Here is a 10761-nt window from a genome sequence, read left to right as displayed (position 1 = left end):
CCAATCCAATTTGTGGGAGCTGCTTCTGGAAGTGTGGTGTGCAATTTTTCCAGATTACCTCAACAAATTAGCAGATAGAATGCCAAAGTTCTGCAACGCTGTAATAGCTGCAAATAGAGGATTCATTGACGAAAGCAAAGTTTGATGTAAAAAAAAAATCTTATTTCAAATACAAATCATTATTTCTAACCTGGTCAATGTCTTGACTCTATTTTCTATTCATTTCACAAGGTATGGTGGTGAATAAGTGCGACTTTTCAGCAAAACACAAAATTGTTTGGGTGACGCCAAACTTTTGAACGGTAGTGTATGTATAACTAAATCCAAGTAAAGTGATAAAGTTACCCTGGTATGATAAATATAGTAACCTTGAATGTTTGAAACCGATTCAATGGAGAGTACTCTTCGCCCAATTGAAGACAATTTCCGGCATACGGCTGCAGAAGAGGTATGAGAAAGCTGCTCTTCCGCCAGCAACAGAATATCCTATGGAAAAATTAGATTTTTAAAGTTTGCAAAAATAAATCAATCCTTTGTCTTAATGTTTTTTTTTTTTTTTTGTAATCCTAATTTTGTAAAATTGGACATACATTTACTACTATTTTATTTACTACTAACCTAGTAAATAAACATTTAACTCATCACACGGTAAAAAGAAAACAAAATAAAAATAATTACCGTTTTATTCTAATATGTAATCTGAGCTTCACTTTGTAACTCAAATGTTTTAAATTTTACTTTTTATTTTGCTGAAAAATAAAATCTCATAGGCTGATTTGTGCTCTGTATAAGCCACTGCCTTCCAGTAAGTTTTCCCTCTTGCATCACCAAAACCTTGATTATTCAGTTATTGTTCATTGATATTAGCAGTGACACAACTTCTAAACTTCTTCTAAACTTGTGACTGTACCATTTTGCAGTGGCTGGAGTGAGGCATCTAATTATTCAATGCATTTCTGCTGATGTGTTTGTACCTCCAGCTCTGGTCTGTCCTCAGGCTTCTCCTCCTGCATCTGCTGCAACAGATTCTGAAGTTCTTCTCCCAGTTCAGCCTCAAGCTCCGGCTCAATAACAAAGTTCAGTGCAGCAGAAAGCGTGGAGCCCAGGGAGTAAATATGGCCCTGCAGCCAAATAGAGAAAAAAACATATTTAAATATTTGTGCCACGTGTCTTATTTATGTTTTTTTCTTTTATTTTCTCTTTTTTTCATGAAAGGATATGCAAAGGAAATAGAGCCAACAGTAGATCTAAAGAATATTACATTTATTATCCTGTATAATAACTGTAATGTTTAGTTCTCATTAGTGTGTTATAAGCCTAGTGAATGGTTTGTCTGGAAATCTTGGTAAGAAATGCCATAATTACTTTTTAAAGAACTTCACATGCACAAGGCAATCTACAAGACCATCCTATCTGCTTTTCTAAAATAATCTCCCAAATACACCCTGATCTTATTTCTTTCTTCTCAGGCCTTATTCTTAAACTTGTTAAAAGAAGAATGACCAGTATTCTTTTAATTTAGGATAATGTTATTCTTTGAAAATTTGCATTGAAATTCCACAGTGTTTAATATGCTGTGTCAAAGTGCATTGACTCTATTAGTTTTTCAACAACTGGAGTAAGATATACGCTATGTAGACAGATATTTTTAACACTAATTAAGATAGGGACCAAATGCACTCCAATTGGTGTTACATTTAAACTCTTAAAGTGTTACTTTAACACTGCAAAATTTACTGTGTATAGATATCAATCAATTCAGCATTGCGATCAATGCATTTAAAAATGACTACCCCTCAGAATAAGTTATATTATTTATCAAGAAATGTATCTAATGTGTTGTGCTTTGATAGCACATTTCTCTTACCTCAAATGTGCTGCCAGTGTTGTCAAACTCCGGAGGGACGAAGGAGCAATCTGGATCATCTACAGATTAAAAACAGCCAAAATCTGCTTATTTAAGCGTGTCTAAAAACTGTTCCACAACACTGTTACGTACAACTTTTAATAGCAACAATATACAGTATAAATTAGAGATTTTTGCATGAAGCTATTTCAACCACTGAAGTCCAAATAGCAAGGGGAGCTGCTTTTAGTCATTTGCATAATTCATGTGTTACGGATAATCTCTGTATCAGGAGGATGTGAAACAGGGGACGGGAATGGGATGCATCCGTCCCGTTTTTCTTCTACAAAGGGTTAGTTTCATACTTGTTATAAAACGAACATTTAGGTACATAGCAGCATTAAAATAAACACTTTGGGCTCACTTGAATTAGAAAAGGACTTGATGGGTTTGGAGAAAAGGAGGAAGGAGTTGATGGAATGACAGAAGTAAAGTGGGTCATGGTCGTTCTCCGTTTGTTCCAGCTCTAGGGTAAAAGGAGCTGAAATTTGTCTTTTGATTCATTTGCTTCAGTATATTGTTTTAGTCACCAAACATCTTCTTTAGTTTTTTTCACTTTGCTGTAATTTACCCCTTCACGTTTACATAACTCTCATGTCATTGCTGTCTTCTCTCCTTTATTTATTCTGTTTGTCATTTTTCCTTACTTGCTTTAAAGTAGTTTACACTTCAAAGAACATGACTGAGTAAGATGTAGTCAAAGAAGCATTTGGAACCATTGCTGGCAGGAAAAAAATGCAACCATCTGGAATAGGCATCAAAGAGGAGACATAATCATATCCATTATGTGTGATACAGTTTTATCAGGGTAATGGTGTAGTAATGGTATGGTGAGTCATGTGTGCCTATGGCATTTTATAACAACAGGTAGGTAGTGCTGAGCAATCCCACAGATTCAACACACTCTCTCCATCAGATCTCTCCCAAAGAGCACAGCAAGTAGGAGTTTCATCCAAAATGGAACAGCTTGCAATGTCAAGTCTCATGGGGAAAGTTAACAGCTAGCTGTTATCATCGCTGCATGATGAGTATCAGAGGACATTTTGTTGCTCTGACTCAATTTGTCCCATTTGAACACTGATGCAGCACCGACATACTCATACGGCCACGTCCCTGGTGTTACTGCAGTAATTAATCAGCTGAAATGAATGTCTTTGTGGTCGTCTGGTGTGCTGGTGAAACTCTGCACCGGTAAGGTCATTCTATGAGACAGTTTCAGAAGTTTAGCTCATTTGTCTAAACTGAAAATGCACTTCCATATGTAAGCATATCTAACAGCAGCACTGAGTATTAAATTGGCGATCTCCCATTTTCAACATCCTCCAGCAGAGCCAATGCATTAATCGAGTACTATTATGCTGTCACAACCGTTACCTTGAAAACAAGATAAATTGTTCCTCTTGCAAGAGGTGGGCAGATGCATCGGCATAGATACAGAACTGTTTTGGACCAGTGAAGTGCAGTGACATGTATGACATCAACCCAAAAACCAGAGGCCGGAAGGCTGAAGTAAAACCAACAGGGGTGCACCAGTTATAGCTGTTCCTACGTGTTCCTCTGGACTAGATTTGGTAAAAGTTTGATTTATCAGTTAACTCTGCTAGTTGTGAAACAAATCAAAAATGTGATGTGTTGCAGCTGCTACTGCTGATGCATCGGCTAAAAGCTTGACATGGGATGCAGGAACCAGTTGTTTGAACCAATCAGCAGGAAGAATTGTACTGAATGTCCCTCCCTTTTGCAAACCCTTTCAACAGGAGGCTTTCCAGAGGGATAGTGTGTAGAATTCAAAGTGAACTACAGGCATCCATCTGGCTTATGCCAGGTTATCACAACGGTATTCAAATATTTAAAATAATTTAAACTGCCTGATAAACCTTTTTCATTTATTGAAAAAACATATAGCTCATACTGGTTTAGGATCAGATAAATTCACTTTCCCATTAAATGGAATTATGATGCATTCTGGCTTCACTTCCTCATCTGATATGTTTCAGCTATTTTCTGTTCCTTCAAAATGTGTGTCCTCCGTATGGTTTACAGTAGGTGTTGGGGATCACACAGTTTGACGGCAGGTTTGATTTTCATAGCTCATTACATTTATGTTTAAGGTGGCATACACAGCTTTCAGATCCAGTTTTGTGTGCATTCAGGATTGATAAATGTAAACTCAGTGCTGAAAGACTCAAGGCCAGGATCTAAATCCAACAATGCTACTAACAAAGCTGTCTGAATATTCTGTCCCTTCCATCCACATCTCATGCAGCACATTTTAAAAGTGACTTCCTAGGGTCAAACATTTTGAGAGGAACCTAACATTGTAGATGGAGTGCGGCGTGACAGATTGTGCCCTCAGAACTACATGATTGTGGTGCAGGGGTTTAAAATTGATGATGAGTTTAGAAAAGTGGGACTTGCACGGTTACTGCTTGGATGGTATGCAGGCTATTTTTGAGAGGACTAACTCTCATGTGAAAGTAAAAATGCTGGTCAGGCCTGAAGCAGATACTAAGAGAATTTTAGTGTTCTGATTGAATTACAGTTTTTTTTACAAGGGCTCAGTCACGCCTGACGGGAATTATAGGAAAACTGCCTAAATCAATACATGGAGTCTGACATTTTAAGCCTTCACACACTTTTATAAAACAACGTGTCTTTTGACTTCCTCCTCCTTACTGGTAATATCAGCACATACATCTTAATAAATAAAAACATAACCAGCAAAACCTGGTCACAATAGTTTGCATAAAGCATAATTTTGTTATGCATTTACCCCAAGTTTGGTGTTTCAAACATAATTTAATTAAACTTCAGTGAATTCTCTGCCACCATATGCTTGTAATTTGGATTCAATTAGCCTATATCCAATGTAAATGAATATATTTACCATAAGCTACAAGCTAGAATAAAGGTTTTACATAACATAATTCGTAGAGAAACAAAACAGCCAACATGCAGTATTATAACTATTGATAAAGGGAGTTTAACCCTAAAGACACCTTTCCTTCCATATCTAACAAATAAAAAATCCAGAACAATAAAATCGGAAAACACAAAAGAATTTCAGCCCATAAAAAAACACTCAAGATCCTCTATTTGTGCTATTTCTGCTTTTTTTAATCCAAAAGCTGTGCTGTAGTACTCTAACAGGTAATATCTCTGCTATACAGTCTGCTAGTATAAATAGATGACTAAGCAATGCAGTATGACAGCCAAAAGGCTTTATCCAAGCTGTTGCCACAACAACTATTCCCATGGCAACCACCTTTCATCGAATCAATACTTATCAATTTCTGACATCTTAAAGCGGGGCATGGAATGGGTTGATGCAGCAGAACAGAGTACAACAGGTCATTTCCAGATGTTTCTGATGTAAAAGGAATTTAGAATGAACTAAAGAATGTAAAATCAGAATGCAAAGATTGTTTTTTTTCACACAATGTGTTTATGGATATGTTTAGCCCCCATCTAAATCTAAAAGAAATATGCGTTAGTGGTTTATTCAATGGAAAACTGGATTTTAAATTGGACAAAACCACATTTAGACTCCTTGTTCTGCAGTTATGTAATTTTGAAATGAAGCTTATTTCTTGTGTAAGTGTTATGCATTAACAAGCATGTAGGATTTAACAGCCCACATGTTGGCTCCTCTACAGTTGGAAGCTATATCCAGTATGTGAGTAGGATTTATCCAGAAAACTTAACATTTTTCAAAGAAAGTATATTTTGGGTAAGTGTAAAGAGCATCACTATGTGCAAAGAAAAGTTCTGTGTTTCGTTGACTCACCGCTAAGCTGCTCCATGAAACAAACATTCCCATGAGCGTTGAAGGCCAGAGTGTCTGGTGTTATGCAGAGGGTGTAGAAGAGGTGGGAGGGTCTGATGCTCTGTAGGGCCAAAACACACTCTGCACAAACGGCCCACACCTCCTCCTCACTTATGCAGCTGTCCCGCAAAGAGAGAATGTCGGCCAGAGAAACATTTTCCTGTTGGGGTAAACAGATATACAGGCATGTTCCGGTAAACATGCAGAATAGGACAGAATGAGCTTAAACTGAGACAACCAGACTTTTACTCAATCATTCTGAAACCATTTCAGCACATCTCCAAAAGACTTTATCAGTGCTTTCAGAAATTGCCCACAGCATCTGGCTCTGTGACATGCATTTGAGTAATTCTTGTTTGGTTTCTTTGTTGTAGTCCGAGCAGTCATCGCTGCACTAGACCACATTTACAACTCCACTCAAATTTGGTTTGGTTGTTCTGTTTTTGGGATGAACCAGTTTTTGTCTGAGTGTGTTGATGGCTTTGAAATTCCCTGGTATGTTGTTTTTAGAGAAAATCCTCCTGAGTTTCTCAGGAAATCGACACTTGTGAACTTACAATGTTTTTTTTGCAGCTCTGTTTTCTCCTCTGTGTTGGATGCAATGTTTGTTCTTCCTGTTACTTTTTTTTTTATTGTTTGCCGACTTTAAAAATACCTAGTTTTTATGTCTGAGTCAACATAATTAACAAATAATCCTTGGTAGGTCTCAAAAGATCAAAAGTGAATTAAAAAAACAATTAAGGCCTATTTTGTAGTTGCCATGACCCTGATGACTGAGAATTTGCACAGTCATACAAAAAATACAATTCAACGCTAAGCTAACAGCCATGTTTCTAAACCTTTCTTTGATGCTACCTAAAGCATAACTGAAAACACAAATGAAAAATAAAAAGTTAGTGTTTATGCTGTTGGTTACTCTGCTCTTCACATGGATTAGCCCCAAGGCTAACTTTGTACACATATTTTTGATAAACTAAGTATAAACAGCTTTGAAAGAAAAGCTAATATTGATGCTCAACTACCACAGTAAATATTAAAACTTAGATTTAGAGTTCCTTCATGGTGTACCAAATAAACTACAAACTCTGAAACACTTCAAAGTTCAAAAATTGGTTCTGCTTAAACATATGCCAAATGTATTACTTTTTAAATCTTGGTTCCAATTTCATAATACCTGTTTTGAAATGTTGGACCCAGACTTTGTTTATTTAGCTGTTTGTTGTTTCATTAAGTTTTCGCATGCCACAAGACAAAATTCAATAAAGGAGCAGTGAATCTTCTGCTTAGTGCAGTGTGCAGATTTCTTGGATTCCAATCCGAACCTGACCCGAATCGTTAACACATGCACCATGTCCCTCCATTATTTTATCTTCTTTCTTAATTTGAATCTTTATGATAATAAGAATATAATCTTAAAGAACATCTGACTCTCCAACATCAGAACTGAACACCAGATATGATGTCATTGAGTCCCGTCTGCTGGCAGGATTAGCTAAGTGCTGAAGGCTGTGGCAGCAAACAGTAGACAGCAGTCGGAAAGCACCCTATGTTTTACTGAAAATTAGAGTATAATTTATAAAATAAAAGGCACTGAAAGCTCAGTTGTATTCAAAACAGCTTTTATAGATAAAGTCCTGCGCACTGCACTGGACACTCTTTCAGATTTACATAAATACCAAATAAAAGCTTCTGCTTTGCAGGAGTGACCCTGAGCCACATATAAATAATTTTGTTCTTATTTTAGACATTAGCTAAGCTCCCTATTTGGACTTTTGAAAAAAACTTATTTTGGGTGTTTTTAAGCAGACCTTGCTGAATAAGGGGAAAAATGCCCCTGATCATCTTCTGTTGTGATGTAAAACAACGAAATCTAAAATCAAATAAATATTGATTCTGATTTATCTTCCAACTTTATTACATTTCAGTGGTACAAACACGTAATAAAACTCCAGGTTGGTGTGTTCCTATGTTTGAGTAGGTGGGCAAATCCCAGTGAAAATGCATAATGGCTAGTATTTTGCAACATCAACGCTCTTTGTTATGATTATGATGTGCGAACATGAGACAAAGCGGTTCTCCTTCATTGCCAGGATGTTCAGAAAAACAACTTTTTTATGATTTTTCATTCTCTGAAGCTGCAAAATTATGAACAAGATATTTTGTGAGAAATGATGTTCCCTGACAGCAATCAACTGATTATTTGAGGCTGAAGAAACAATGAATAAGCAGTGGTGGAAAGGAACCCTACTTTTTTTACTGAAAATTTAAATAATATCTAAATAAAAATGAGAAAAATCGGAGAGGCTGAAACCTCAGTTGTGTTCCAAATACTCTTCTCAAATTCTCATCAGGCTCCAGTTCCCCCAAACTTCTTTCAAAATACAATCCTTATGTAAATGTTCCGTTAGTGTTTTCCATCCATCGATCCATTTTGTGACACGCTTAATCTCAAGTGGGGTCGCGAGGGGTGCTGCTGCCTATCTCCAGCTGTCCACGGGCGAGAGGCGGGATACACCCTGAACAGGTCGCCAGTCTATTGCAGGGCAACACAGAGACAAACAGAGCAAACAAACATTCACGCCCACACTCACACCTAAGGAGAGGAATTCCTTGTAGAGGAATTCTACCAATTTAAGATCTAAATTTTAGCTCAGGCCTCTCAAGGAGTCTTTTACTTGACCAAGTCAAAAAAAAATCTATCATTTTAATTAAATATAACTACATCATTAGTATCGCCGGATCTGTTACTAGAATGATTGATGAGCCGCCAGCGGATTGATCAGTTGATAACTGATCTGTAAAAAGAAAATAACTTAATGTATAGGAACATGTAGAGGGGGGAGGCAAAAATATTAATATAATAATAACAAGGTTCCCCATTTATTAGGAGGCAAAAATTATTATTCATAAGTCCCTTTAGCGCAGCCCCTGCTCTGCTACAGCACTGGGTGGGACAAACACATGAAATGTGTTCCATAAGAGTCTGTCTTCTTTTGTTGGCAGCAACATTCAGAAGTAGCAACAATAAGAAGAAGGGGGCAGGAGAGTACAGCAAGGAGTGGGTGGGGTAACCAGTGCTGGTAGAGGGAATGAGAAACTGAAAATCCTGGTAACTCTATTGTTAAAACTATTAAATTACTTGGGAAAAAAAAAAAAATACATATATATATATATATATATATATATATATATATATATATATATATATATATATATGCTATGTAATACATAGCAGAAGTGAAATAAAATATTAAAGATTGTTTTTACAAAGAAAAAACACTGTCATGGGTTATCACTAAAAACATGGTTCTGCAAATTCTTATTTCTAAATGTTTAGTTCAATAAGAAGTCATTATTGCTTTTCAGCATAGCTATTTAGAAAATATTAAAACTAACTCTGGAATATAAAGAGGAACAAAGAAAATCCTAAATTAGACATTGACAACAATGTTTTAGAAATATTTAGATTTCAACTGCTTTGATATACAAAGAACCTAGAAACAATGGCCCAATTTAATAACCAGGTGTGGGAAATCCAGTATTCTCTGCCTTGGCCAAAATCTGTTCTACTAAGAAAAATGGTGCACATACATTAAGTGCATACACACACCTGTAGACATCATTGAACCTTCACAAACAGACTGAACACACTACATCATCTGTGATCTATTACCCAATTGCCCTATTTCCTCTGGCAAGTTAGGTAATGTAGAAGTCTGGTTACAACAGGATCTTCTGTAGGCTCAGAACACAAAAGCTGGCCATCACACAAACACAGGGGTGGATGGTTGGAGTGTGAAGTGTGTCACGAAGCAATCACTTGCAGTTCCTTCGTCAAGCACTTGAACATGTATTTCACACTTTGTACAACACTGGAAAAAAGAACATCTCAAAAGTCAGCTAAATTTAAAATCCTACACCCCTGTTCTTCTCTGGAAACCACTTAATAACATTTTATTATAGATAAAGGGTCATGTGGAACATTTTCATTGGGGGAAAGATGCAGCCGGTTGTTAGAAAATGTCAAATTTGTGTGATCAAATTGTGCAGAGAAAATTACAGGGCAGAGAAGAAGTACTTCATGTAGCAGCAGTAGCAGCAGCATCCCCAGAAATAGACAGTTTCCCATGAGAATAGTGCAGGGGAACACTAGTCTCTCTCTCAGCTCGCTCATGTTAAATGTGCTAGCCTATATAACATGGGTTCTAATGTTGCACCCATTATGGACTCCTAATCTTTGAACTTTGGAAGTGAGAAGATAAGAGATCCCTGTGATTTTGGGTTATTTTTTTCAACACAAAACTCATCTGTAAGTTTGACATTCCTAAAGTTTGTCCTACTTTTATCAGGTTAGTGCAAAGAGCTATTTTAAGTGGGATAGCTTAAGACCATATATCCTATAGGATAAAGCTAAAATGGAAAATACTTGCGAGTTTACAAACTAAACTCATGGCAAAGCAATCTTGTTGTCAATTCTGTTTTTGTCAAGTACAGAAAATAAATAATCAGTCAGACCTCTGACATTTGAGGTCTAATGGTCTCAAAGCACTTGCCAGATGTAATAACACAACAGTAAGATTTTTATTTGCACGGCTGATAGTGCTTCTCCTTAAAGCAACACCAGGTAAATTGACCCATGCTTAATTTCAGATATATTAAATGGTTTCCAGGTCAATACTCTATAAAGAACGTGGTGCATACTGATACTTCATACTGACTACCTCTTTCAAAACTGTCTTTGTAGCTTAGAGGTAACTTGAAATTCAAGTGTTTTTTGGGATGTTCTGGAGTGGATAAAGAACTATTTAAGAAGCAGGCAACAATTTGTGAAAATGGATATCATCAGTTGTCATGATTAGACATTACTGTACTTGTGGTTTCCAAAAATATATCCAAGTATTATTGATTGTGTTGGCCTAACCTCAGTGTAATTTTGACAATTTGTAATGTACTAAGCCGTTGTGCTGAAAAGCATTGAATAGTTATCAGTTAAATTGCTGGCATGCAGATAAAAATATCAAAGTAGCAG

General features: G+C 36.5%; 1 protein-coding gene across 1 annotated transcript in view; it reads right to left on the bottom strand.

The window, feature by feature from the left end:
- The window catches only part of kndc1 (kinase non-catalytic C-lobe domain (KIND) containing 1), a 53887-nt gene that overhangs the window by 40179 nt on the left and 2947 nt on the right, over positions 1–10761 (bottom strand). The window contains exons 2-5 of the mRNA XM_015394444.1: positions 5694–5892; positions 1868–1926; positions 975–1121; positions 369–486 (exon numbers count right to left, since the gene is read on the bottom strand). Coding sequence (XP_015249930.1) covers positions 369–486; positions 975–1121; positions 1868–1926; positions 5694–5892 — 523 coding nt within the window. The remainder of the gene's footprint in view (positions 1–368; positions 487–974; positions 1122–1867; positions 1927–5693; positions 5893–10761) is intronic.

The sequence above is a fragment of the Cyprinodon variegatus genome, unplaced genomic scaffold, assembly GCF_000732505.1.
Source record: "Cyprinodon variegatus isolate N-32 unplaced genomic scaffold, C_variegatus-1.0 Scaffold685, whole genome shotgun sequence".
NCBI classification, from domain to species: domain Eukaryota; kingdom Metazoa; phylum Chordata; class Actinopteri; order Cyprinodontiformes; family Cyprinodontidae; genus Cyprinodon; species Cyprinodon variegatus.
Note: the sequence above shows the minus strand (reverse complement) of the source record. Positions and strands in the feature narration are given on the sequence as shown.